This window comes from Erpetoichthys calabaricus, chromosome 2 (genome assembly GCF_900747795.2).
Source record: "Erpetoichthys calabaricus chromosome 2, fErpCal1.3, whole genome shotgun sequence".
In the NCBI taxonomy this organism is placed as follows: Eukaryota; Metazoa; Chordata; class Cladistia; order Polypteriformes; family Polypteridae; genus Erpetoichthys; species Erpetoichthys calabaricus.
The window spans coordinates 4,983,946-5,011,362 of record NC_041395.2 but is presented as its reverse complement, the minus strand read 5'-3'; the positions used below and the strand labels follow the sequence as shown (position 1 = coordinate 5,011,362).

The following is a 27,417-nucleotide window of genomic DNA, read 5'->3' as shown; positions in this document are numbered from 1 at the left end:
TCCCTGGCTTTTTTCCTTCCTTTTACTCTTTTTCTTATTTGCCCTTTCGTTTGAGTTGTTTTCTGCTCTTGGCCACACCACACTCTGGAGTTCTGAATGGGACTGACAGGTAACAACTCAGATCAGACCCAAAACCAAATGATTTGTACTGCTACTGCTACTGCTCCAATCAGGTCGGGCCACCAGTCTGCTAATGGCACACTCTGAACACAAGCTGAAGCCATTCTTTGTCTCGTTTCAGGCACCAGTAATGGATCTGTTCTGATTTACATCCTCACCAGCGGCATGCTGTTTAAGGAGCTCAGTGTCCATTCCTGCGAAGTCAAGTAAGTGTGCAAAGGGAAGTGGGATGCCCTCTGTCCTGCCTCACTGCCATGTTGCATGGCATGGCTCTGAACATTCCATGGTGTTTGCTGGAAGCATTTGCTTGATGCGACATGGTATTTGGCCTAAGCCTCCGCTTTGTGCCAGCAAGTTCTCTGCATCAAGTGACATTACAGTTTTAAAGTACTGTATAGGTGGTGGTACCCTTCAGGCCAAACTTCAGCTCTGTGCTGGTTTGTGCCATTCATGTGTGCCAGACACTCAGATGTTAAATAGATGTACCATCGGGACCATCTGTGCACTTAAGGGCATGTCATCATGAACAGAGTGCAGACACTAGAGAGCACTGCTGCTGCTACTAACCAGTTGTGTCATAAGTGACATCATAGACATTTAGATAGCAGTGAAGCTGTAAGTCAAGCATGCCATCAAACACCAGATGGCAGTGTACTTAGGGATGCCATCATGCCAGATGAGGTTTTTGTTGTGCAAATATCTCACTTATATGTCCAACATCCTGTTTGTATGGTAATTGTCACACTTGTAACACATTCTTGTTTATCATGGCACCGGTGAGTGGTAATGTGTTGCATGTTGGTCAGACTGGCAAGTGAGAAGTTCACTGTGCAGTGTACACTGTCCTGTGAGAGACAGTTCAGATGGTCAAAGCTGAAGGCACCACTCAAACCCAAGAGGGCGCTGCAGCTCTGCCAGGTTCCACCCTGAGCCAGACTGGCCCTCCCTTGGGCTCTTGTTTGTTTCCTTGCACCTTCTGTGCGTTTTATTACTGCCCCATAAGTGGCTTCCATATGCTGTTTGTAGGTCTGGTTGTTTCCTGGCTGGCACCTTCTTTGTGGATCACCCTTGATGTCAGCGCTGGATCATTTTTCCTTGATGTTGTTACCTTCAGATTCTGTTCCCTCAGAGGTTTTACTTGTTTCTTTCAGAGGTATTGAGTGGGCAACCTTAACGAGTTTTGTTTCATTTGCCACGTCTTCGCCTAACAACTTGGGCCTGGTCAGGAATGAACTACAGCTGGTTGACTTGCCAACAGGTGAGTGGTCCTGGCTCGCTAGGCCTTGCTTTTTTTTTTTTTTTTCCTTGGGGTTACAGGCATGGCATTGAAAGGCCGCACCTCAGCTAATTCCCACATCATTTGCTTGGTTACGGGCAAAGTGATGGCATCCTGCTGGTTAGCGTGTGGGAACCGAGTGTGAGTGTTGGCAGTGAATTGTTAATGGCGGAGGGGGGGTTATTGGGGGGGGGGGGGGGTGTCGCCCGGAGCTTTTAATGACTTGTCGCAGCGTGGCGCTGGGTTGCCCGGGGCGACGCTCGAGGACAGCGACAGAGATGTAGGAGATGTGACAGGTCAATTCGGCAGGAGCTGCTCCTCACTGATTGTTTCTAAATAACTTCTTCCTCTTAGGCAGAAGCACAGCCTTCCGGGGAGAGCGAGGCAACGATGAGCCGCCGATTGAAATGATTAAAATCTCCCATTTGAAGTAAGTGTGTCAGCTGGCGGCTTGTGTGGTGATCTGAGAAATGGGCACTCCGATCACCTGATTTATACGCTAACTCGCTTCTAGCCGGGGGGTCTCCATTAGTTGGCTGTTACAGAACACTGCAATGGAGTTATGGTACTTAAGGACAGGACATCAGGGGGCACTCTAGATGGTCAGAAGCTAAGGGCAGCACATCTCGAGATGCTGGCTTCTTCAGGGTGTGCCCTCGGGCACCACAAGTGTTTACATCCAGTTTTTGTCAAGGGGTATGGACTGTAGTGGACATTTAGTGCCATCGGTAACCTGAATTCAGGCACTTCTGGGAATTTTCAGGTAAGGGCGACAGAAGTTTCAAGGTCAGGTAGATCTACTCACTAATCCAGACACTGGTGATTGACAGCATGTTTCAAGATTAGCACATACAAGAAAGAATTTCACTGGACTCGGGATGCAGTCAGGGGTACAATCAGTAACAGAGCCCAGACACCAGAGCGTGATGTAGTCCAGGGTGCCATCAGTAGCAGTTAAACACTAGAGGGCGATATAGTCAGAAATAACATCAGTGCCAGTGCTCAGATGTTAGAGTGCAATGCAGTCGGTGGGCACCATCAGTAACAGAGTTTAGGCACTAGAGGGCGATGCAGTCGAGAGCCTCATCAACAACAGGGCGATGTAGTAGAGCATACTATGAGTTACCGCTCAGACACTTGAGGGCAGTAGAGTCGGAGATACCATCAGTAACAAAGTTCAGGCATTAGAGGGCGATGAAGTTGGAGATACCATCAGTGACAGTTTAGACACAAAAGAGAAATGAAGATGGGGATGCCATCAGTAACAGATCTTGGACACCAGAGGGTGATGTGATCAGTGCTATCTGGGACTCCTGGTCAGTTGAGTTTTCTCTAACACCTTTTGTATAAAAAAAAAATCAATGGCACACACCACTCCTTGGGCAAAACATCAGGGGGCACAGTAGATGATCAGAAGCTCAGGGTGGCAATGTTCTTGATGCTGTCTTCTCCAAGTTATGCCTACTGGCATCATTGGTGTTTACAGCCAGCTTTTATCAAGGGTTTTGAACTGCTGGTGTCAATTAGCACATCAGTTCACATACTAATGGGGAATGTAGCCATTCAGACCTGTGACAACGCCGATGCCACATTTAATGAGATGCTCCATGGTGGTGGCCAGTGCCATCTAGTTTTCATTCTCAGTTTAATGCAGACAGAGCGTTGCCCCCTTAGGGCTCAGCTTCAGGCAGTACAGTGTGACCCGCTCAAGCCTTTCCCTCTGTGCCCTTATATCACTGCCCGTCGATGTATAAGGGGCTCACTGCCATCTTTGTCCCATGTTTCATTCAGGCAGTACCTGGCTGTCGCATTCAAAGACAAACCACTGGAGCTGTGGGATGTCAGGACGGGCACCCTGCTGCGAGAGATGGTAAAAAACTTCCCTTCTGTGACCGCACTGGTGAGTACGCCCTGTGGAGTTTGGGGGTCTGGTGTGCCAGTTTCATGTATGTCCCTTGTGTGGTAATGGTGCCATCTAGAGCAGTGTTTTCTATCCTTTACTGTCTTGTGAGTGAGTGCGGTTAGAAGAGCTGTGCGGTGGGGTCCCCCTTGGTAAAAGGAGCATGATTAGAAACAGAAAAATACTGTGATCATCTTGCCAAAATTGAGACAGGGGTTCAAATTAAATATATAAAAAACTAAAAAAATCTAGGGGGAGCCGTTGAGACCCACACATACATGATTGTCAGGAGATGGAGTGCCCCCTTCAGGCCAGCTCTGGAATGGTGCCTGGCATGTCTTAACAGCTATGTGCCATCAATAACTAGAAGGCACAGCTGCACACAAGGGGGCGCTGTTTTCTCCAGTGTTGTGGGATGAGTGCCATTTTGTGACTTTTGTGCCCTTAGGAGTGGTCGCCGACACACAACTTGAAGAGCCTGAGGAAAAAGCAGCTGGCAGCGCGGGAGGCCATCGCCAGGCAGACGGTCTCGGAAACTGAAATTGGCACCATTGAGTCATCCATCATCAGGTAGGTGAGCAGGCCATGGCACCCCGTCTAGGTGTGATCATGTTGGCACACACACACCTGCTCCCAACGTCTCAACTCACCTTCTCTGTTCTTCAGTCTCTTGCAGGAAGCCCAAAGCAAGTCAGAGCTGAGCCAGAACATCTCCGCCCGCGAGCACTTTGTCTTCACCGACACGGACGGGCAGGTGTATCACTTCACGGTGGAGGGCACCTCAGTGAAGGATGGGGCCAGGATTCCTCCTGATGTAAGTCCTCACCTCTTCATTTGCTTGTTGGTCAACTAGTCAGCACTGGCTGTGTCTTGAGAAGCTGGCCTACTGGTGTTTTAAGGTTCAGTGCCCCTTGCAGCCACCTACAGCCCACTCTGCTGTTCAAATGGTGGAACCAAAGCTGGCAGCACCACCTGCACATCTGCTTGGCTCCTCTGTCACTTTAGCCTCTTAAGCAGTAAGACAATGTCTGCCCTCGATGTTCCAGATCTGGCCCACATTTACCATTTACTGAACTTGTTGGCTGCGGTGGGTTGGCACCCTGCCCGGGATTGGTTCCTGCCTTGTGCCCTGTGTTGGCTGGGATTGGCTCCAGCAGACCCCCGTGACCCTGTGTTCGGATTCAACGGGTTGGAAAATGGATGGATGGATGGATGGATGAACTTGTTGGCCACACTTGGTGACACTCGTAATGTCAGGGTGTGCCCAGTTGCACCAAACTGTCAAGGTAGGGTGGGATTGTAAGCTATTTGCCCTGCCTTTAACTTTGACCCCCTGTCCGTAGGCCAGTCCGATTCTGTCTATTCTCCGTGACCATTTGCTCAGACCTGGCTGTGGTCATCACGATGAGGCCCTGGAAGGATGTGACATTTTAATGGGTACTTTAGTGCTGCAGAGCAATTCAACGCCAGGCTGGCTGTTCCTCACCCGTCACATCATCCATCTAGTTGACTGTCATCTCCCACTCTGGGTACTCTGTCATGAATGCCAGGACTGTGGCGGGCACAGACTTTTACTGTCTGCGATACCAAATGACTTTGCTTATTCCTTCATTCCCAGTTAAGTGATCACCTACCTTGTCAGGTGCCTTGAGGGAGTCCCAAGTGGGACCTTCTTTTCTTGCTGTGTTTTGTGTGAGGCGCTACATAGAGTAAAGTGAGTGGGAGGCATGCTGGTCTGTGCTCGTTAGGAAGTGAGCTCCTCCAGTGACGAGCACAACTGACCAAGGGTGACCTGCAGGGGGCTGCAAGACCGGACCCCCAGCCCGGGCCCTGAAATGAGATGAAGTGCCTCTAGCTGCTCACCAATCCCTCATATCCTGTGAATGCCCACAGCGCCACTTTGTTTCCCTTTGGCAGGGCAGTATGGGCAGCATCACCTGCATTGTCTGGAAGGGAGACGTCCTCGTTCTTGGAGATGTGGACGGAAATCTAAATTTCTGGGACTTGAAAGGAAGACTCACAAGGTAAGACTAGAAATGAGCAGTGGGAAGAGAACCAAAGGGTGGGTGAGTTGGCATGGGCACCTCTGGGAGCCTGGCAGTGTGGTGTACTGCTTGTGGCATGAGACTGGTCAGTCCCTGCCTTGGACTGGCTTGGGTCACACTGGGCAGGTTGGTCCTCAGCTGTGGCCGCACATCCTGACCTTGGAAGGGACGTTCTGCACAGTATTTGCCACCATGAGGTCATTGCTTCAAGGAGCACTCTACTCTCGTCACAGTACACAATCAAGAGTTGTGGCAACATGGTGGGCAAGGGGCCCACCGGGCTCAGTAGATATCCAGAGCTCCCCACCTGCTACTTGTTTCATGGAGGTCCTCACCACAGTCAGTGCCACAAGTCAGGCTCTCTAAGCCCAAATAAAATGGTCAGATTCTGAAAGTGGTCACCTTCCTGCTCCATCATGACCCCGTCCCTCTCTCTTCTTGCTCTTTCCCGTCTCCAGGGGGATTCCTACGCACCGCGGCCCAATTAAGAGGACACGCTTTGCCCCCGGGAAAGGCAACCAGAAGATGCTGGTCATGTACAGTGATGGGGCAGACGTTTGGGACACAAAGGAGGTTAGTACAATGAGGGGAGACGGGGTGCGGTGCCAGTGCGCTGTTCACTTTATGACACTCACACAGTGCCACGGCCTGTCAAGGTGCAGATGGTCAGCAGCTTACGAAGTGGCCGAAACGTACATTACCGCCTGCTGGACGCCGACTGGTGCACGTCCGATAAGCTGGCCTTGGCGTGTGACGACGGGTGCATTCGAGTCCTCGATATATCCTTGAAGTCAGCCGGCTTCAGGATTGATGAACAGGATCTCCCAGGTATGCCAGACCCTCTTGTCACTGCTGTCACTTTTATTGTGTCCCAAGAAGACAGTGCACTGCTGCCTCCTAGTGATGACAGCCTGTGTGTTTGTCAGGCTAGTTGACTCCAAGTCCCCAATGTGTCCCTGAAGGGGTAGATGAACAGGAACTCACAGGTATGCCAGAGAGCCTCCTCACCAGACTGTGCCAATCTTACAGTGCTTGGCACTTTCACACAGGACAGCCATTTCCATTCCAGACTCGCATTAATGAACCCCTTGTGTGCCCTGCAGGGAGATGCGTGAGGTCCTTCCTTCACCATTGTCACTGGAGTCACTGCCCTCTGTTCTCCTCTTGTGTTGGAAGTGCGTGTCACTTTGACTCCTTCATTTATTGGTGCCACTTCAGACCTGCGCCAGTATCGGGCGGCCGTGAGATGAGGCTTTAGTGTAGTTAGTGGCCAGCCAGCCAGTTGAAGTGTTTAAAGTGGCGAGGATGGCGCACAGACTAGTACTGGCATGGCCTCTGACAGTCCACATCCTCACATTATGCCAGGCTCTACCCACCAGCAGCTCTGCTGTCTTTGTCGCCGATGTGTGCCATGGGTCTCTCCTGTCTAAGTGGAGGAGAACGCCCCGTCTTTAAACCTGGTACTGAGCTTGTCCCTGGCGCCTTAGCCCCAGCCCACACATGGCATCTTATAAGCCACTCCAGCTCCTACCCTCCTACCCTTCTGTTCTGGCGACTTCACTGGGTATCTGTTCCCTAACATGTGCCATAGTTTAAAGATGTTCATAGAGTGTTTCAGCATCTTCTTTTTCAGATGCCTTCTGGTGCCCGTACCTGCTGCTGCCACGGGTTGCGTTGGCTCTCAAGTCATTCCTGCTGCATCAGCCGTGGGGAGAGTCGTACACGCTGGATGTTGGCCATATGTAAGTGGGGTCTCCTTGCCATCCCCGTCCTCAGCTTGGCACTACGGGCACTTCATCGCTGGCCTTTTTGCTTTGCAGTGATTATGCGGAGACTAACCTGGTGAAGAGTGCCATGCAGCAGCAAATCAATTCGCTCAGCAAGTAAGTTAGGGGGTCAGCTGGGGAGGGCTTGTTCTGGGCAGTGGCAGCAGCCTCTGAATGACATTGGCAGTGCATATCTGACCACCCTCCTCTTCCTCACCGCAGCGATGTGAAGAGCACACTGCTGGACCCCGAGTTCAGCCTCGTCCAGAGGTGCCTACTGGTGTCCAGGTATGCCAAGACAGACCGGCTGCAGTGGTGCCCTCGGGTGCTGCCCAGCACACACTGGGTGACGCATTGCCTCCATTGTTCCACAGGCTCTTTGGAGACGAGTCGGAGTTGCACTTCTGGATGGTTGCGGCTCACTACCTGCACGCCTTTGCCCAGGGGTCTGCGAGCACCCCTAGTGGGCACCTGGACTTGTGCTACGACATGCTGTGCGAGAGCTCAGCCTTCCAGGTAGGGGTCAGTCGGGCTGCTGCTCTGTGGTCGGTCGTGGCCTTGGGTGACGCGGGTGCCACTTTCAGGTGTCCTCCTTTGCGCTTTGCAGAAGTTCCAGCTGCAGAGGGCCCACCTTCAGGAGGTCAAGAGGTCAAGTTATGACCACACCAAGAAGTGTGCCGACCAGCTTCTCCTGCTGGGACAGGTGTGTGCGCCACTGGGGTCGTTCTGGGGGGGCTCAGGTAGGCCCTTACGCTCGTGACATGTGGCTGTCTTGCAGACTGACCGTGCTGTCCAGCTGCTGCTCGAGACGAGTGCCGACAACGAGCACTACTACTGCGACTCGCTCAAGGCCTGCCTGGTCACCACCATCACCTCCTCAGGACCCTCGCAGAGCACCATAAAGCTGGTGGCCACCAACATGATCGCCAACGGGAAGCTGGCAGGTAGGCACTAGATCAACTAGCCTGGTGTCCACCAGTGGCTCATTTCCTCCACTAGGGGGCACTCTTCTTACGTCTCCTGCCTTTCAGAGGGTGTCCAGCTGCTGTGCCTTATTGACAAGGCGGCCGACGCCTGCCGCTACCTCCAGACGTACGCCAAGTGGACGCGCGCCGCCTGGCTGGCAAAGGTACCACCAAGCAGTCCCGTGTCCCCAAGCCCCCTCGTCGTGGCCGCCTCTGATGCTCACCTGTGTCCTGTCCGCAGGTCCGGCTGGACTTTGCCGAGTGCTCAGAAGTTCTGAAGCGGTGGGTCGACCATCTGTGCTCGCCGCAGGTCAACCAGAAGTCGAAAGCCGTCCTGGTGTTGCTGTCCCTGGGGAGCTTCAGCCGAGTGGTCGAGATGTTACATAGGTGAGCCGGGGTGGTGGCTGGTTTGTTAGGTGCCCAGAGGTGTGCCCGCTGTAATCTGTACCCGCCCCCTCCCTCTCTACAGCATGCGGTACTTTGACAGAGCGGCGCTGTTCCTCGAGGCCTGTCTCAAGTACGGCGTTCTCAAGCCTGATGATGGCACTCATATCCTTTGTGTCTGCCCACCACTAGCCTGGCAAGTCTCGTAATTCTGTAAGTTTAATGAAGGTGTGCCCCTTGTGGTCTCTCTGTGTAATGTTGATGGGCATTGAGCCCTCACTGGTGGGTGTCATGCCCATATCTGCCCGCTCATTCCTTACACGTCCTTAACTGAGCGCACAACAGCTGATGAACGCTGTGTTTGCCGACTACGCCAGGATGCTGAAGACGCTGGGCCTCATGCAGGGCGCCATCCTATTCGCATCTCGAGCTGGAGAGGCGGCATCTGAATTGTTGAACGACTTGATGGCCATCACCAAGGACTCTCCATCGGCCTCTACGGGTGCCCTCCAGACTCCCAGACTGGCAGAGGCGCCATGATACCCGAATGTGGAGTGAAAGGTTTGCCAGCGCCCCCTCACTGCACCCTCTTCGTTGCCCTCCTCCCCACAGTGTTATGGTACTACACAGGGTGCCGGTGAGTCCACTGCCCGTTGGTGTGTGAGTCCGGAGTGAAGCAGATACCCACACGGGCACCTGCAAGACGCTATATCAAGGAAGGTCTGGGTCAGTGGGACTGTGGTCACCACACCGTTCTGGATGTCCCCACGATGTCGCTGGATGACGCACATCCACTTGGCCACATGTGGAAGGAAGAAGAGAAAATAAAGTGCTGATTGGTCCTGAGGTCTGCCTGTCAGAGTGGAAATGGTGTGTGGGAGGGGCTAGAATATCGTGGACGCGCCCCCCCCCCGCTGTGTTATGGCTGTTGTGGTGGGCTGCACACACCGCCTCTGTGGGTTCACTGGGTGGCAGTGGTGGGCCATTGTGACCGCAGTTCCCCAGGGAGACACTTGAGGGAGCTTGTGTGTCCGCTCTTTGCTGCCCTCTGCTGGTGATGCGTGTTTTGTGTTTATTGCACAAGTGGCCTGTGGGCACGTCATTTAACTTGAAAGTGGAACTTGAGGCCACTGCCTTTCAGTTCAATGCCTCGGCCACGCGGCCCACCACTAGCGACTTCTACATCTCAAGTTGTCAGTGCGTATTCTTGGCTGCTAAAGCCCACTAGGGGGCCACACTGAGCTCAGAAATGATGGAGCAGGACAGGAGTGTAAAGGGGCGGGGCATCAGCTTTATTGATGTCACTTACTGACACGTTGGCACCCCAGGGCTAAAGGGGGCATTTACTGGGCAGCACGGGGGCGAAGAAGACCACTGAGGGAGAAAACTTAAGAGAGAGAGAGCTGCAGGAGGAGCTGTGGTGCTAAGAAGCTTGGCATATCTGTGCTCTGTAGAGGGTGCCAACCACTGGGCCAGCATGTCTGTCAACTGTGGATGCAGCGATGGGGATCTGCCAGCTTCAAATTTAAGTTAAGAGACCAGCAGTCCACAATATGTAGAGAAAAATAAACGATCCCCTGACCCAGGGGGATAGCAAGCCATGGGCTTTATGTTCTATTGTGCCTTTGTCACTTTACAGGTCATTTGAATGTGTTCACCACTGTGTGCCAAGCAAGTGATGGTGCCAGGGCACTGCTGCAGGTCCTGTCTGGGTCTGTCTCTTCAAGGTGGCTGCTTGGCTTATGGTGGAATGAGCACTCGTCCATAAGGAAGGACCACTTAACTGTGCCAAAGGGAGGGGAGGTAATGTGCTCAGCTGGGGCCTGGTGGTCCTTTCAGGGGGCTGCACTACTTGTCCCCACCCTACTACCTCAGCGTCCGCTGTTCTACCCCGTTGTCACTGATACTCCGCTGATTGAGAGCAATCAGGGGTGTGCCCGGTGATCAGTGCCCACCACCACCCTAGAGAGGCATGACAGCTGGCCACCCTGGTGACTTGACAGTCATCATTTCTGAGCTCAGTGTGGCCCCCTAGTGGCACCTCCTACTGGTGGCCCACAGAAGCACAGCTGGCCTGCAGCCCTTTCAAAATGAGCTCAGAAGAAACAAAAAGTGAATTTCTCCTCAAGTGAGTCAGCAGGAGGCGCCATTGCCCCCCCAACCCCAATGCCCCCCCGCCCAATGTCCAGGACGCCCTGGAGTTTTGCCTTTTATTAAGCGAAGTCTTTTGAATTTAAAAAACAATCCCGCAGTCCACCACTGGAGGGCGCCAGTAGCTCAGCTGCCGCTTTCGGCCGACTTGACGTGTCGCATAAATCCCGAGGTGGACGAGCACGCGAGCCCGTGCCGCATCGTGTGCGCGCAGAGAGAAAGGGAAAGGCTGGAGAGGCGCGGGGACGCGCGCTCAGATTAGGACTTCGAACGAGGGATTTGCTGCGTGAGCCTGTGACAGTGACAGCGACAGCGACAGCGGTCGGGGGGGGCCGATGACCCGCCGGTAATGTCACTCTCCTCTCTCCGATTCAGTGTGTTGTTTATAGCGCACTGAGTTCAGCCTCCTCCTCCAGCTGCTGCTCCCAGTTTCACCCAACTTCTACCTCTTTGGGTTAAAAAGGGGACTGGGTGTCAGTAAAGGGGGGGCAGCAGAGACTGAAGGGGGGGTGGGCTACGTGTGTGAGAATGTGGAGTGAGGCGGAGCACGAGGGGGGGGGGGGCAAAACCTGCTGAGGAAGAGGAGTAAAGTCTTTGGTGGCACTTCGTATTTCAAAGAGTGAGGAAGACGAGTGGGAGCAGTGACTGCTGGGAAAGGAGTGGGCGAGAAGGGGGGGGAGTAACAGCAGGGGGCTCCCTCCATTTTGTCTGCTCCTCCTTCCTACTCACTTTAAGGGGGCTGTGGCCCACCTCCCTCATCCTCCACTCGTCCTCTTCCTCCTCGTGCCCCCCCCCTCCCCCCGTCTTTTCTGTTTCACCCTTTACTCCTCCCTCTGCTCGTGTCCTCCTCCTCTTCCTCCTCTTTCGCATTCCTTTGACTCCACTTTGGCCTTTTTTCATGCCAGCCATCATCTTAATCAATATGCCATCCCCATGTGCCCACCCAACCGCCTGCAGACTACTAAACTGCTACTGGGTCCCCCTGGCAGGACTGGCACATGAGCAGGTGGGCAGGGAGTTGCTCGGCTGACCTTCCTTGCCTCACAGGTGGTGACAATGGTGACAGCAGGGCGCCATCTTCAGGCGGTGTCTGCCCATTACCGTGATGCCCTCAGTACCCTGTCTATGCCAGTACTCCCCTCTGTGCCCATGTTCCTTCTTGCCCGATACCACAGTGCGATTCTATAAGCAGGTCAACTGGGGCATTGTGCAGGGGAGGGAGGCAGCTGGCACAATCCTTGTTTTTATTGCCCTTTGGTACTGAAGACCACCTTCTTTCATGACTCGCTTCATGAGTGGCAGAGGAGGTCCTCTGATTGAAGGCAGGACAGATGGACTCTGAACCCTACAAGTGCCCAAGAGAAGTGGCAACACATGCCAGCCCCGTCAAAGGGAAGTCAGGAAAGCAAGTTTGACTCCTTAATGCATTGATGCCAGTCTTAAGAAAGCAAAGTTGGCATATTACAACCCTGATGGCAGGATGAGGAAAGTGAAGTTGATTTTGATGCCAAGGGGCAACGGTAATGGGGACCAAGTTTTTGATGCCAAGATCAGAAAACTAAGATTGGCCAATTAAGATCTTAATTACCAGAGTCAGAAAAGCGAGGTGGGCACCTTACAGTCTGGAAAGTGAGGTTGGTAACTTAAGGTTTTGATGCCAGTGTTAGGAAAACAAGGTAGGCATCTTACAGTCTCGAATGCAAAGTGCTTAAAGCAAGGTTGGCACCTCAGAGTCTTGATGCCAGGATCCAAAAAAATAAGATGGTCTCATTACGATCTTGATGCCCGGGTGAGGAAAGTGAGTTTGGCATCTCAGAGTTTCGATACCAGGATCAGAAAAGCAAAGTTGGCACCTTCTTGTCTTGACTCGAGGGTCAGGAGAGTAAGGCTGGCACTGGAGCTTTGTGGCGTTCAGTTGGGCACAGTGCCCGAGTGTGGAGTTGTTTGTCACCCTGGGCCAGCGGGCCACACCCCTCCACAGGTGCTGAGGCTGTTTGCCCAGGGAGCCGTTGGGCAAAGTCCACGCGGGCCTCCGCACCTGCTCTCTGTTTGCCCAGGCGCACAAACAAACCGGAGCTTCTTATCTAAGAGATTGGTGGGGAAACAAAGAGAAGCGGGCGCAGCGACCCCTGATCTGCCGGGCGCCAGTCTGCGGGGGCGGCTCCTCAAACAGGATGTGTGGCGCGGCCTGCGCCCATCACTCACCTCGCCATCCTTGCCCCTCTTTGACTGGAAGAGCCCACGATAAGCGAGCAGTTGTGACTGGTGCCGTGGCATCGACCAAGGTTAGAGTGCAAGGAGAGGAGTGGGCACAGAAGGGGGGACCTTGGGCACCTCACTAGTTTAGAAATGGCCACCTGCAGAAGCCTACGGGACATGCAGATGAGGGCATGGAGGGTGTGTGCCCAGACCCTAGAGACGCGAGTTTGACTGAAGACGACTGGCGTAGTTGGCAGGATCTCCTCGGCATAGTTTACTGTGCTGGACTGGCTGTTTGAGGCTGCCAATGTCCATCACATAGAATTGGATGCCATCAGTGGGCACATGGCTGCCTGTCAATCCTGAATATGCCCACCCGGGGTATGCCCAGAGCTCGCCAGAGGTGGGGCTGTCTTTGATGTAGCGCCTTTCATGGCTGGGTTCGGCTGGCAGCACCCACCCACAGTTCCTTAACCCGACTTCAGCTGGCGCCTCCCGCCTGCGCCCTGGGCGCCACCCCCCCCTCCACCCACCTGACGAGCGCTAATCTGACAAACGAGTGACAAGCCCGAGAAACCCCGGGGAGGAAAGCAATGGCGCAGTTAAAAGGTCGGCCCCCCGATTACGGCGCCTAAACATTCTCTGTCTTGACTGACAGCCAAGCGGCGCAGGTATGTGGCGGAGAACAATACACCGTCTGTGTGCGGTGGGCAGGGCAGGGCGGGCAGGCGGGGCGGGCAGGACGGGACTCGCCTTGGCGCTCAGAGCCGGGGCTGCAGATGGGCCAGCGAGCCTCAGGTTCGGGGGGGACCCTGTGCCACGCAGGAGTACCACCGTATACACAAGCTGCTGCCCAGGACCCCACCTGGCAGTTATTCAGTACCAACCGAGTCCTCAATGGTCTGGCTGGGCAGAGGTGCCAAACACCTAACTGGCATGTGCTAACTGACCCCAAACAGTGCCAAACAGCAATGAGGAGCCAGAAAGCTCCCAGTGTGCCCACTCCATGGCCCTCAGCTCTACAGACTGGCACAGAGTAAAAACAGTCCAGGGGAGTGACGTGCCACCATGTCCACAGGACCCCTTCCCGAGTTGCTCTCCCCTGCTGCCACATAAGGCTACATAGTGGTGCCCCCCAGCTGTTGACACGATGCCACTCATCTTGGATGGAGAAACTCGACACTCCTGACATTTGACTTTCACTCCAAACAAAACGTGACCCCTGAGCGGCTGGCCGGCCCCCGGAATGTGCCCTCTCGGGAGCGGGCAGGGGGCCGTCTGTCATCACAAAGTCATCACGCGGGACCCCTGAGTGACCGCCTGGTGCTAATTGACTTTGACCCCTGGTGAAGCAAATCAAAGCTGAGAAGGAGCGAGTCGAGGCACCGCGGCATGCCAGTTAATGTGGCACCTTTCAGTGGACCGAACTCAGCTGGTGCCATGCTGCCACTCCTTGGTAAGGATAGGGGTCAATGTGGAGCCAAGTTCCCTGGCCTACTTCAATGAAGTGTCCGCACTGGCACTACCCAGCTTGTTTGCCAACACCAAGTAAGTGAACTGAGGTGGTGGGTGGCACAGCAGTACCAACCACTCATCACCTGGCAGAGGTGACGTCATTTGGTTTGGGGATTTCTTTGGCTGGGCACAAACTGATCAACTGTCCTAACACATTTGGGCAAGCGGGCAAAAACTCAGTCAAGACGTTTAAGGCAGAGCGCCCTCTTCTGGAGTAATGGGAGTTGGGGGGCAAACTACACAAGCAGAATGGGCATGTGGGGGGCAACTGTGAGCGTGTGTGTTAAACCCTCAGTGCTCCGAGCGTGTGGGCGAGCACAGGCACCCCCCCCTCCCCCCCCCCATTTCCTCCTTGATCCCCTCCGTCACATCATGGCTCCAGCGTGCCCAGCGGTTGCCCACATCCCATGGAAATTAAATAATGAATGGAGCAGAAAAGTGGGATTGTTTGGAGAGAGAAATTCCTGCCACTAAATGAGAACTCATGTGGTCGGGGGGGTATGGGAAGGCTGGCAGCGCCACCACAAACCCCACTGAAGCCAAAAGGCTCCGCTAACCGGGCACAGCTTTTCACCCGACTCATTGGCCCCTGGTGGCTGGACATATGTGTGACGAGGTCCGAGTGCTTTGTGTCACCACAAGTGAAAGGGCACTGCCCACCCCATGCCAATCCATAGTCACATCCCCAAGTCAGCTTCTAACACATCAGATATAGAGGGCATGAGTCAGGTGCCTATGTGTGTGCCAAGCTTCTCTCTGGCAGACAGCAGGTACATCCTTGAAGTCAAAAGGAAGACCTGAAATGGACATCGCCCTCCATCTTGTGAGCACCTGAATGAAGTGGGATGTGAAAGGTGGGCATGAAGAGGCAGCTGCCAGCCTACAAGACACACACACACACACACACAGGACTTCATTCTGTGTACCTCACACTTCAACCGGGTGACAACCTCTGTCAAGAGCTGCTTAACCTGCTCCCCATTGGTGGCAATGCCAATCTCTGGTGCCAGTCTCCACACTTCACATAATGCAGCCAGCCTTCAGAACCTGCAAAGCCAAAGGCCCATTTGAAGCTGCAGGCCATGTGACCCTAAGGTGCCAATAAGAACACACAGTGAAAGGCGCTATAAAACTTACCTGCCGCACAAACTTCCAGCCAACTGTCAGTTGGCACAGATTGATGATCCACCGCCGTCTCAAACTGCAAACAGTACTGCCACTCCCTGTGCCCACTGACTTCTGGAGAAGGTGCCAATCAAACCAGGCCAAGTACCACTGGGTCACAACATGGTGCTCATCACAGTGGGAGGCAAGCTGCCATGATATTGTTAACATTGGCTGGGGGCACATAACCCCTTGGTCCAAATCCGGCCCCCGCTTGGCAAAGACTTGATGCCAGTCTCCGTTCAACAGGTTTGTTGAGGTCCCTAAATGGTGTGGAGAGGCTGTGTGCAGAAGTGGCCTGTGCCCCGTGCCCCTATCTGTGCGGGACCCTCACTCGGGATTGTGATATATGAGATGTGCCACCATACAACAGGGGCACTGGACCCACCAATGCACACTGGCACCAGTTTGGCATGAATCATATGGCATCCCTGGGAGCCCCTGAAGATGACGGTCCTCACCAGTAGGTGGCACCATTGAGGGTCAAGGTTGCATTTCCATGGTTCCAAATGCCCACTCCAGACCATGCCTGCGTGTGCCCTTTAACCCTCCTCCTGGAAGCAATGCTGGCACTCTCACTTGGGTAAGGCACACCCTCATCCTCTATGCAGCTGCTGCTGTGCCAGGGCCCCTGTGCCAGCGAGGCTCCAATCAAGCCAGGCCTTTTTCAGAGCCACTCCTTGCACTTTAATTACCCGTTGGAGCTGCCAGGAACGCATCGCTGCAGAACCACAGGAAGGCGGGTAGGCGGGCAAAAGCCCCATCTCTCTGTCCTCCTCCACTTTGACTGGGCAAACCTTCCTTGCATTTTCTTTTCACTCCTCGAGTCCAAAACCTAAACCAGCTGGGGGCACCCTCTCCAAAATGCCCTGAAGTGGCACAAACTGGGCAGTGCCCATCTAACCTGGGTAAGGAGATCCCCGTTGCCAAATCAAAGTTTGACTTTCAAAGTCCAACCATTATGAGGCCTGGCAGCTCGACGTGCCTGCTAGAAGATGGCATGGGGGTGCAGCCCCTCACTTACACCCACTCAATGAGCCCCCCCCCCCACCCCGTCAAGGTGGAGAAGGATCCCCCCCCCCATTGACCACACACCCTTAACTGAAATGTGGGTTATTGAGCGGGCGACTGGTGAGCAACTAGAAGAACTGACTGGCACTGCCAAGCCAATCACCAGCCATGCACACACCTCATCAGTGCCCACTCATTTATCTGCTCTTCGCCAGGTCCCTGGGGTGGGCACAGTGTTCAGGTACTGTGGTGTAAGCAGAGCAGTAACTGCATGGAGGGCACCATGCTGGGTACAGCTCTCCATTTGATTTACCTGGCACTGCCAATAGCAATGCTACCACTCAGGGGCACACTTAGAAAGTCAACAAGCAGGGACCAAAAGGCAGCAAGGTGGCACTCTGCCCACAGGAGAGGTGAAGGCTAGTGCCACACAAAGCCCCTTTCAGCAGCATTTCCGCTTGTTCAAGTGCTGGTATGGCAGAGTGTGGACAGGCGACACACCATAAAGGCGGGCACAGCTTTCTGTGAGAAAAACAGCCCTGGGAAAGAAAGGCTGGCACACTGCCCTGGGCACTGCAGTCAACTTCTTCACAAGTGGGCAGACAGGAGCCATTGTCCAGTCAACCATCTTCTCCAGTTTTCACTGCACCTCTTTCTGTTGCCAATGGGATGTGAGCGGGCACCACAGCCAAAGGCAAAGTGGCAGTTACTGGGCATGGAAATAAAAAAAGGCATTGAGCCTGCTGCCAGGGCACCTGTACCCAATCAATGAGCTCAGAAGTGACCCATGAGGATGCCGCCCAAGGTGCCACTTACAGGGGTCAAGCATGAGCTGGCAGACCTCCCAGGATGCACCACTTCACTGGGCTATCAGGACAGAGAACGGGTGTTGAGTGGAAGGTGGCACAGTGGCCACCATGATGTGGGCAAATACCCTCTGTGTGCCCACCAGGCCAAGCGAGAACTTTCACTGCGCTAACCGTAATGATTTGGCACACGTAAACAAGGTGTGCCCACCTACTAGTTGGTACCACTTAAGGAGTGCCATGGCACTCCCCCCTCAGGCTGGTCCAATGTTTTCATGTCTGTGCCCACCCTCTCCTCCACATCAAATGCCACCTTGTTGAAGCCACATGGACTCGAGTTTAACGTCACAGCCCCCCCCCCCACGGCATAAGGACGGGCGCCCACGCCCCACACACACAGGCACAGCCAGCGTTCTGCGTATCGTTTTTAATTGGCACGAGTGTTAGCAGCAACACTTGTTTTAATTGGTCCAGTCTTTTTAGTTGATAATTTCCTCTTCTGTATAATCTACACTTAGTAGGGGGGTCCGCGCGGGACCCTCGACGGGCAAAGACATTAACTTAACACGTATTCACATTTAAAAAAATACAAAAGGAAGCCCCCACAGCGACACGTGTGGCACCCAAGCGTACCCAATGGTTGCATGACACGTGCCGCCCAAGTGTACCTGCCAGGTTCAGTGACATGTGCCATCCAAACGTACCCACCACGTCTGGTGACAGGTGTGCCACCCAAGTGTACCCACTGGGCACCTCGTCACGTGCCGCTGGTCGGGTTGTGTTTCTTTTTACAAAAAGTCAATAAATTAACGTGCTACCTCGTCCCTGAAAGCAATGTGCCAACGTGATGGCAGTGGCAAAAAAACAAAAACAAAAGGAAACCCAAAAGTGTTGGCAGTTTACAAAAACAGGGCGTCGCCTTCCCTCCTTACAAAAAAATAATTTCATGTAAATAGAATAATAATAATAATATATAATATTTATACATATCTGAGATATTTACACATAACTCGACGAGGTGCCCCCGCCGTCCATCCAATGTGGACTAAAGTCAGTCTGTGGCTCGCCAGGCCAACGAGACGGGCATCCTGAGCCGCCTGCCCCCGTGGCCATGGCAAGAAACATTGCGCTCGCTGCCCGCTGGCACAAGCAGCGGCCGCCCTCCTCTCATGTCTTTAGGCTCCCGTTGATGTGCTTAAACTTAGGAAGACAGGGCTCATCGGGCAGGGGGTCGTCCGAAAACACCGAGTCGTCACCCGACGAGCAGGAGCTGCGGGTGTCGGGCAGGCTGGGCGAGTACCGCTCGGCCGGGGCACACAGGTCCAGGTACTCCTGCAGTGCAAGCAGACGTTTAGACACGGGCGGCACAAGCAGGCACTCGCACGCGGGCACGGCGGGTACCACACTCACCTCATTGGTCGTCAGGGTAAGAATGCGGTCCAAGTCCTCGACCAGCTGCTTGAAGGTGGGCCGCTGAGAGGAGATGGCATGCCAGCAGTCGCGCATCATCATGTACCTGAGGACAAGAAGAAGGGTGGTCAGCAAGCGAGGGGGCACCCGGCCACGCGCTGGTGTCTGGGCAATACTTACAGCTCGTTGGTGCAGTTGCCCGGCTTGTCCATCCGGTGCCCCTCTTTCAAGAGCTTGAAAAGTTCCTCCACAGGAATGCCCGGGTACGGTGAGCCACCCAACGTGAAGATCTCCCACATCAGCACACCAAAGGACCACCTGTTAGAGCGGACCATGGGAGACAGGGGGGCAACGGTGAGAAATGGGTGGTACACACCAAAAAAAAAAAAAAAAAAGGGGTGGGTTGTGCCACCAAACAACGCCATGCAGACTGTAGTGTCACACACACAACTTAAAGACGACGCCCAACTCAGGTGATGATGGCACCCACTGCAACGGGCACCACATAAACCGAGACCTCGGTGCCCCCTACTACTTACACGTCACTCTGGTGCGTGTACACCCGGTCAAAGAGCGCCTCTGGTGCCATCCACTTGACAGGAAGCCGACCCTGCAAGACAAGACCCCCATGAGTACGTGGGCATCCACAACAGTGCTGTGTGCCCCTCGAGTCCACACTCACGTTGGTCGTCTTCTTGTAATAATCGATGTTGTTGACGTCTCTTGCCAGCCCAAAGTCGGCGATCTTCATCACGTTGTTCTCCGTCACCAACACATTTCTGGCTGCCAGGTCTCGATGAATGCACTGAGGAGAGAAGAGCAGAGCTGTGGTCACACCCTGGCCCACCAGGAGCGGGCACTCTGCCCTCACACCCAACACGCCACCCACCTTCTGGGATGCCAGGTACTCCATGCCTCTTGCCACCTGGTAAGTGCAGGACACCAGGTCCTTGAAGGTCAGCTGCTCGTTGGGCACCCTGGTGATGTCGTACGAGTACTCCATGCCAGGCGGGCGTCGGGCACGGAGGTACTCCCGCAAGTTTCCCTTGGAGGCGTATTCCACGATGACGTAGAGCGGGCCTGCCACATGAGGACAAAGGAGAGAAGTCAAGGCCACCATTGACGGCGTCACCCGATTTGGGCATTTCGTCAGGTGCCACCTACCATCCTGGGTGCAGGCGCCCAGAAGATTGATGATGTTTTTGTGCTTCCCGATCATCTTCATCATTTCCATTTCCGATACCAGATCAGACAGGTCCTTCTCGGTGCCATCGTCTGAAAGGACACCACAGTGAGGGTCAGAGAGCCCGGGGCGAGCGCGGCCAGGGTCCGCTTGTGCCACCCACCCACTCACTCACCTTTGAGCATTTTCACTGCCACCGTGATGGCCTCCTTGGGTTTGTCCTTGTCAATCCCCAGAGCTTCTGCCATGACCACCTGTCCAAAGCAGCCTTCTCCGAGGGGTTTGCCCAAAGTGAGCCTGCAAGAGAAAATGGGAGGCATCGGTGGGATGTTGGCAGCGAGAACATTCCCACATCTCGTGTCAGCTGGGCATTGCCCACTGGATGCCACCAGGTACACAAAGCTCAAACTGCGCGCAGCCCCCCCCCCCCCGCTGGGCGGCTCCACTGTGTGCCAGCCAAGTCATCGTACGAGGGGCGCTCATTAATGCCGCGGGACGTGTGAAGACATCTGCTCTAATCAGGCCGCACGAGCAGAACAATCGGGCCAGTGTGCCGCGGGACGGCTCCAGGCTGTGCCCTGCATCTCAATGGCAGCCTTTCAGCCGCCGATACGGCTAATTGGGCTTTTCTTTTCTCTGCTTGTTCACACTTCACAATTTTCCACATTAGCAGGCTGGCAATGCCATCCGTGAGTGCAGAGCGCCAAGCGGCTGAGAAAAAGGCTTTTGAGACGGGAACTGCAAAGCGAGCTGGTGAGCCTGTGAACGCGCTGCCCTCGAAGACGTCACCACGGCTGGCCTGCTGGGCACTGGTCACGACCGGCGGGCATCTCCCCGTGGCGGCGACCCAGGGGAAAACAGTCAGGCGGTGCCACCGTTACACACAACAAGTCTTTACTGTGTCGGTCATATAGAGCCACTTTATACTCGCCGTGCCCCGCGACTTCGCATGCGTAGTAGTGAAACAGGACAAAGGAAGGCCCCGCCCCACTGACGTCACGCGCGAATATATCGCTCCTGCAAACGAACGCGGGAGTCCGATGAGAGAAGTCGCCAAATCAACCGGAATGTTCAAGAAAGTTCTAGAAAAGAAAAAAAAAGATCTAAATCCGTGAAGTAGTTATGTCGTCAGCAGGTCCCGCCCCTCGGCCTCTCTACCTGCTCGAGCGATTCATTCGCACTTAGCGCGATGACAGAAGTCGCCGAATCAACCGGAATGTTCCAGTAGAGACACACACACACCGATCTAAATCCGCGAAGTAGCGCCCTCGTGAAAAGCGGACGGACAGACAGACGTTGGATTTTTATATTTTATAATATATTGATAGAGAGCCTTTGTCGTCTATGACACTGTGGCGTTTCCATGTTTGTATCTACACCTGCTATAGCGCCTTTCCAATCACCATTTTATTTTCTGGAGTGCTTTTCCTCCAGTCCATCACATGATGCTCTTCATTTCCAGTCGCAGTATACGCTGTGTGTTTTATATAAGGTCTGTCCCACTGTATATAGTGCCTTTGACTTCTATCTATATAATATATATAACGGGGTCTTTATGAAAGGACTAAGAATGCCATTCACTTCTCCTTAATCATCTGTGTGTTATATAGCGCCTTTCCTTTTTATCTATTAACCTGTCCTTTTACTCCGAACTATAAATGAAAGCCTTTTCTAGCCATCTGTGACTTTCCTGTCCTGTGTACTACAGAATGCCACTGACTTCTAGTCATACTGAGGTGTCTAATATAGCGCCTGTCCCATCTATGAACCCCATTTGATCTCGAGTGCCTTTCATTTCTAGTTGTTTAATATCTTGTCACACTCATCTGTCCCACTTTCTCCGACACCTCTTTATTATAAATATATATATAGCGCCTTTACTTTGTTTCTACAGCTGTACATTAGTGTTTTTCCTACCATCCCACTTTACTTTATATAGCGCCTTTCCCATCTCTCACTTACATGTACCCGTCTATCCGTTTAGCCTTTCATGTCTTTTACACTACGTGACTGCCCCGTGTCGCCCCCTCTCTTCATACTTGGCATGGCACCTCCCCACGTTAACTGGACACCCACCCACTGCACACAGTGGCACTCCAGCCCCGACTGCCAACTTCTGCTCAGAGTCGTAACTTACTTGTCTCTCTCAAACTCCCAGCGGGGGTCCTCAGGAAGGTCGTACTCGGGCACTCCGGCCAGCATGGGCACATCAACGGCTGACGAGAGGCGGGTGGTGATTCGTACCAGAGGTGTGCTGGAGCTCATGGAGGAACTGGAGTCGGCCGACACCTGCGCAGGGACCAGAGAGAAGTACACTGATCATCGTCGAAGGGGGGCACGCACGCTGCCACTGCCAACTGCGCCCTGTCTGCACCTGGAAAGACGTCAGGAAAACCTCCATGCCAAGCGAGTGCTTCACACTCACCCGGGCCAACACACACACACACACGCGTGCTGCTCTGTAGGGACATGCAGTGGGCACAAGCCTCACCCTCACACACCATGCCAAGTTCAAGGTTGTGTGCCACCTTCACTCTCAGTCTGTACAGCACTCACCTGTCGGTGCCTCCGTTGAGCTGCATGTTGGAGGAGTTGGGGCGCAGCACAAGGCCCCCACCCATAAGAACTGTAGAGCTGACATCGACTGGGCTTGAGTGGGCAGTGATGATGGGCAGCCAGGCACATGGCCGGGCAGAGGCCAGCCTTTGGGAGCCTCAGGTGTAGGGCGCCTGTGTCACGCGAGTGACCGTCATGCCATCTGGGCACTAGTGTGGTGATCACGTTGCTTTACATCCTGGTGGCATCAGGTGCAGGGGTGATGTCAGTGGAGACCCCCGTCACGGGTCACGGCTCTAACAGCCCAAGTAAAGGGGTCCTGAGATTGGGCTTGAGTGGGCTGTGAGGATAGGAAGCCCAGGCCAAAGGAGTTGGCACCCTTGGTTTTCCTCAGATGTAGGGTACTTTAGTCACATGGGGGATGTGCACAGATGTAGGGGTTATGCCAGGAGATACAGTGGTACAGCTCATGGCACAAGGTGGACCCAGGGTGTGAAGTGCCCATGTTTTAAGGGTGTAGCTGTAGTGGGGTGGGCGAGGAATGGTTGAGGGAGGATGCCACCCTCGGCTCAAGAGACGTGCTGTGGAAGTCTTGGATGAAGAGACCCAGGTGGGCACCAGTTGGAGTGCACCATGTCCTGTTGAAGGATCACGTAACAGTGGCACCAGGTGTAGGGGTACACACCATCCCATTAGTGTGCCAAGTATCGGGGACTGTGGTTGTGTGGATAGCAATGATGTTCAAATGGGCACCTGAGGGGGGGGGTGGGGTGGCATTCTCAGTTCAGGGGTCAGTACTCGTGTCACATGAGGGAACTAACGGGGAGGCACAGCAATCAGGGCACTTTATATCCTGGAGGTGCTAAAAACTACGTGACGGGGCACAGTGGTATGGATCATGTGACTAGTGTCCCAAGTAACTGGGAGCCGAGAGGACAGTAGTGACGTGCAGCTGGTGAGCAGGGTGTGGTTGGGGGGCATCTGGAAGTGTCAGGTACTTTGGTCACCGAGGGATGGACCCGGGTGCCAACTCGTGGTAGTGCTAAGGGTCACGTGAACAGACGCATCAGATGTCGGGGGCACGTCGTGCCAGCAGGGTCTGTAGAAGGGGACTGGAGTTGTGCGGGTAAACGGGCACACGGCTTGGTTTAAAGGCTCAGGGGTGAGGTAATGACCCGGGGGGCACTAGTGTGGCTGAACGGGTCCTACCCAGTGGGGTGCCAGTGTGGCGTTGGCGCTCTAGCTCATGTGTAAGGGGCTTTGAACTCTTTATCTACTTTCTGTTACCTGTCTGCGCAGGGGGATCTGCTTGGTGAGCTTGTGGACCGCCGGCTGGCTGCTGAAGTCCGACTTCTTGCTGGAGCTCCTCATGCGGCACACGATCACCGTGACGACCATGCAGGCGATGAGGAAGACTCCGATGCAGTAGATGGCGATCTCCACGTAGTCGGGCGAGGTCAGCCTCTCCTTGCTCTCATTCTGAGGAACTGCAGCACAGAGCAGAGTTGAAGGGGGGGTACGGGGGGGGGGGGGGGGTTCAGGGTTAGAAGTTTAAAACAATCCGAGACGGCACAGCCAAGCCCCCCCCCCCCCCCCCACAAGACGCTGGCGGAGCCCATCATTCCGCTGCGGAGCCACAAATATGAAGCGCCATTCTTGTGGTGGGCCGCGCGACTGGCGTTAGGAGGAAGCGCATATTTATTCAAATGCTCAGCGGATTGAATTACAAAGCAGTCAACGCCAAAAAAACTTTCCTTCTATTTTCACATGGATGGCGTCCAAATCAAGCAGCGCCCCCCCCCCCTCTCCGCCCCCCACCACTGGCACCGGCACAAGTCAAACATGGCTGACTGGGGGAGACCTCGGAGGTCCCATCAGGCCCGCATTCGTCTGCTTGAGGCCTTACCCAAGTCGTGCCACCGTCCATGTGACAGAGCACCCACAGAGTGGCCCGGGCCTGCCCACCAGACAGCCATGACAGGCACAGCAAGCGGTGGGTGGCACGAGAGCAAGCGGCAATTAAAGCCCGGGCACCTCTGACAGGTATGGCGCTCCCAGGAGGAGGATTAGGCAGGTCTGCCACACCGCAAGTCGAGCGATCGGGATCAGCGCTCCCCTGGGAATCGCCGAGGTGGGCGTTCCTTGGCTGAAGCGCCGATAACTGAGAAAGCCCGACCCGTGCGAGGATGCAGTGGGCAGCCCTGCTGAGCAAGCCAGCAATTATCAGGTGGATAAGCACACTTTGAATGAAATGGCACCGACCCAAAGCAGGGCGGGTGGGCGGGCGGGTGGGCAAGCGCCAATGAAGGAGAAGACGTGGAGTTCAAAGCGTCCACACACAGACAGACAGACAGACAGGCGCATGCAGCAGAGCACAAAGGAGACGCGGATTTGTGAAACAGACACCACAAGCGAGCGAGTGGGCGAACGGGCTCACGCCAACCTGAGGAACGGGCACTCACTCCCGTTGCGGATACGCCAGTTCCTGGTGGCACGAGCCCGCCGCCCCCTCGCCGCCCCCAACCCCCAGATCACAAAAAGAGCAGCAGGAAATCCCAGCGGAAGTTCTGTACCTGGCAGAACGGTCAACCATGCAGTGTGATAGGAGATCCCAATAGAATTACCCGCCAAGCACGTATACTCCCCAGCGTCCTCGAAAGTGACATTGGGCAGATAGAGAAGCTCAATCTCTTTGTCCGTGGTGTTAACCCCGGCCGTCTAGAAGAAAACAGGGAGGAGAACAAGAGGGAAGACAAGCAGAGAGAGTGGTGAGACCAGGGGTCCGGTGGGAGACACGCCTGCCGAGGGCGCCTGGCACGCTCCCCGGGGCTCCTTTTCTTCTTCTGCCCCCATCCCGGCTTCTCTGAGGAGAAAGAAGGAGAGCCGGCCGACACCCGTCACCACCACATGCACAGAGTCAAATCAGTCGACATGGAGGAATCCGCGCACGACCCTCACGGCCGCCGGATCCTTCCATGGCCAGTCGGCAGGACAACAGGAAGCTCCAGGAGTCCCAAAGCACCAAAGGGAAGTCCAGTCGGCCCGCCTGCGTTTACCAGACACCAGCAAAGGGCGAGGGGGTCCGCGGCACAAGTTGGTTCTTTACCTGCGAGGACCGTGAGCCAGGCAGACTGGTTGGCCTCCCCGATATAATTGGAGACCTTACAAATATACTCTCCTGCGTCCGCCTCGGTCACATTGCTTAATGTCAGCCGTTCCACATTGGAACTATTAATTCCTGAATGCTAGAAACAGAATCAATGACAAAGGACAAGAGCGGGTTAAAGGGGTGGGGGGGGTCCAAAGTGACCAAAAAAAAAAAAAACATTCAGTGTACCCCCCCCCCCGGGGCCTAAACAGGGGGGGGCAGAGGTCCAATACGTGGCATCGCTGGGCGAGTGCCCATCAAGTGGCCCCCTGATGACAGTGACCGGGCAGCGAGTGACCGTTTCAGCACTAAACCCCCCCACCCAGTCTCACCTTGAGCACGTGCACGTAGGGCTGCCCATCGGCCCCGTAGCGGCTCCCGTTCTTCTCGATGTGCTTGAGCCACTGGATGTGCGGCTGGGCATCGCTGTACACCTTGCACATGAACTGGGCCTCCTCGCCCACGTACACCGTGGTGTTGGCTGGCAGGCCGGCCTGCAGGATGGGCCGATGAGGGGAGCGCTCTGCAAGACAGTGAAAAGGCCAAGTTAGGGTTGTTTGGGCCCCCCAATTCTGACAGGGCACACCGGTGCCAGCAGCTCTAAAGGTGAGCTAATGAGTTGCCCGCAGGGGAATCGGCAAGTCGAGTTTATTTGGCGGCTTTGCTTCAAAACGCATTTCTAAACAACCCTGGAGCTCGAACAATGGGGGCTTTCAGACCCCGCCGTGTTTTGTGTCGGCAAGATTGACGTCACCCCGGCTGGGCACCAGACAAACAAGAGCACAGGGTACAAGGTACAGCAGCGGGCGGCAGACACTGAAGTCATTCTCCACAGGCGCTGAGCAATTGAGGTTACTGGGAGACCCCCACGCTCTAAATCGCCACCCCATCCTCCTCTCTTTGGGTTGTCCCGTCTGCCAAAGATGAATGAAGTTCTGACAAGAGCAGCAGAGGTCAGCCACGTCTGCCCTCCTACTGTTCCTAAAACAACAAGGGAGTCAAGACCCCCGGGGGGCGGTGACATCTACCATTTGTGTCACCCTCGTCCTCCTCCAATACCCCATAAGCGTAACGGCACAGCACCCCACAAACCTCAGAGCACATACGAGAGGGGCATCTGCCAGCCACGGGGACGGAGAAGCCCACCTTGAGAGTGAAGACCCCCCCCCCCCCCCCCCGCCCTTACACTAATGCTATTGTGTGTGCGCCTGAAGCTGCCGTGGGGGAGGTGAGGAGACTTTAGAGGAGTTAGAGAGTTACCAGGACGTTTGGGGGCCGCAGCCAATCAGCAGCGAGACTGAGGGGAGGGAGGGGGGGGGGCTCTGCCTGTCGTTCTCTCTTTCTTTTGACTCACACAACCCCCCCTCACCCCCCCCAGTCACTTTGACACCCCTCATCCACTCATTCTGGGGCCTCACAGGCCTCCGAGGGAACCTGCTTCAGCTCACTGTCACATCAGATTAACCTCGGCTGGCGCTGCGGAGCAGGGGGCTCACGTTACACTCCTGCCAGATGTCGCGCAAACTTCCACAACACTTGGCCCCCCGGTTTTGGGGCATCTTGGTAAAAGTACAGCTTTCTTTTTCTTTTTTTTGCTGCTGATCTGTGCCCTCGCTGCCCAAACGCAAAGCGCCTCCTTGCTGCCCACCCTTTCCATTAAACACCGACACCAGCAGAGGGTCCAAGAGCAGCAGCAGCAGGCAGGTGGGGGTCCGTCCTGCACGCATCGCACACTTCACATTTTCCAATGAGGAGAAACGGGCACGGCAACCGGCCAATTTACATTATGCCCAAAAGCCTATCAGTGCCATCTTACAT

At 54.7% G+C, this 27,417-nt stretch overlaps 2 protein-coding genes across 7 annotated transcripts in view; one reads left to right on the top strand and one right to left on the bottom strand.

Annotated features, from left to right (window-relative positions):
• Window positions 1-9,302, top strand: part of wdr11 (WD repeat domain 11) — a 95,931-nt gene extending 86,629 nt beyond the window's left edge. The window contains exons 11-29 of the mRNA XM_028825604.2: window positions 242-326; window positions 1,272-1,378; window positions 1,751-1,826; window positions 3,188-3,296; window positions 3,745-3,866; window positions 3,963-4,110; window positions 5,214-5,320; window positions 5,800-5,914; window positions 5,998-6,169; window positions 6,975-7,083; window positions 7,162-7,224; window positions 7,330-7,395; window positions 7,482-7,623; window positions 7,715-7,810; window positions 7,886-8,051; window positions 8,139-8,236; window positions 8,314-8,459; window positions 8,542-8,621; window positions 8,797-9,302. Coding sequence (XP_028681437.2) covers window positions 242-326; window positions 1,272-1,378; window positions 1,751-1,826; window positions 3,188-3,296; window positions 3,745-3,866; window positions 3,963-4,110; window positions 5,214-5,320; window positions 5,800-5,914; window positions 5,998-6,169; window positions 6,975-7,083; window positions 7,162-7,224; window positions 7,330-7,395; window positions 7,482-7,623; window positions 7,715-7,810; window positions 7,886-8,051; window positions 8,139-8,236; window positions 8,314-8,459; window positions 8,542-8,621; window positions 8,797-8,996 — 2,207 coding nt within the window. The 3' untranslated portion in view covers window positions 8,997-9,302. The remainder of the gene's footprint in view (window positions 1-241; window positions 327-1,271; window positions 1,379-1,750; window positions 1,827-3,187; window positions 3,297-3,744; window positions 3,867-3,962; window positions 4,111-5,213; window positions 5,321-5,799; window positions 5,915-5,997; window positions 6,170-6,974; window positions 7,084-7,161; window positions 7,225-7,329; window positions 7,396-7,481; window positions 7,624-7,714; window positions 7,811-7,885; window positions 8,052-8,138; window positions 8,237-8,313; window positions 8,460-8,541; window positions 8,622-8,796) is intronic.
• An 8,472-nt stretch (window positions 9,303-17,774) lies between these two features.
• The window catches only part of fgfr2 (fibroblast growth factor receptor 2), a 33,133-nt gene continuing 23,490 nt past the window's right edge, over window positions 17,775-27,417 (bottom strand). For 4 of the 6 annotated variants that reach the window (XM_028825639.2, XM_051923218.1, XM_051923219.1 and 1 more), the window contains 12 exons: window positions 25,932-26,122; window positions 25,025-25,169; window positions 23,739-23,938; window positions 22,033-22,184; window positions 20,071-20,192; window positions 19,877-19,987; window positions 19,602-19,792; window positions 19,395-19,517; window positions 19,252-19,322; window positions 18,893-19,030; window positions 18,713-18,818; window positions 17,775-18,634 (listed from right to left, as the gene is read on the bottom strand). In XM_028825639.2, coding sequence (XP_028681472.1) covers window positions 18,470-18,634; window positions 18,713-18,818; window positions 18,893-19,030; window positions 19,252-19,322; window positions 19,395-19,517; window positions 19,602-19,792; window positions 19,877-19,987; window positions 20,071-20,192; window positions 22,033-22,184; window positions 23,739-23,938; window positions 25,025-25,169; window positions 25,932-26,122 — 1,715 coding nt within the window. In that variant the 3' untranslated portion in view covers window positions 17,775-18,469. Of the gene's footprint in view, window positions 18,635-18,712; window positions 18,819-18,892; window positions 19,031-19,251; window positions 19,323-19,394; window positions 19,518-19,601; window positions 19,793-19,876; window positions 19,988-20,070; window positions 20,193-22,032; window positions 22,185-23,738; window positions 23,939-25,024; window positions 25,170-25,557; window positions 25,697-25,931; window positions 26,123-27,417 lie in introns of all 6 variants that reach the window. The other 2 variants (XM_051923220.1, XM_051923221.1) reach the window with 1 other exon arrangement.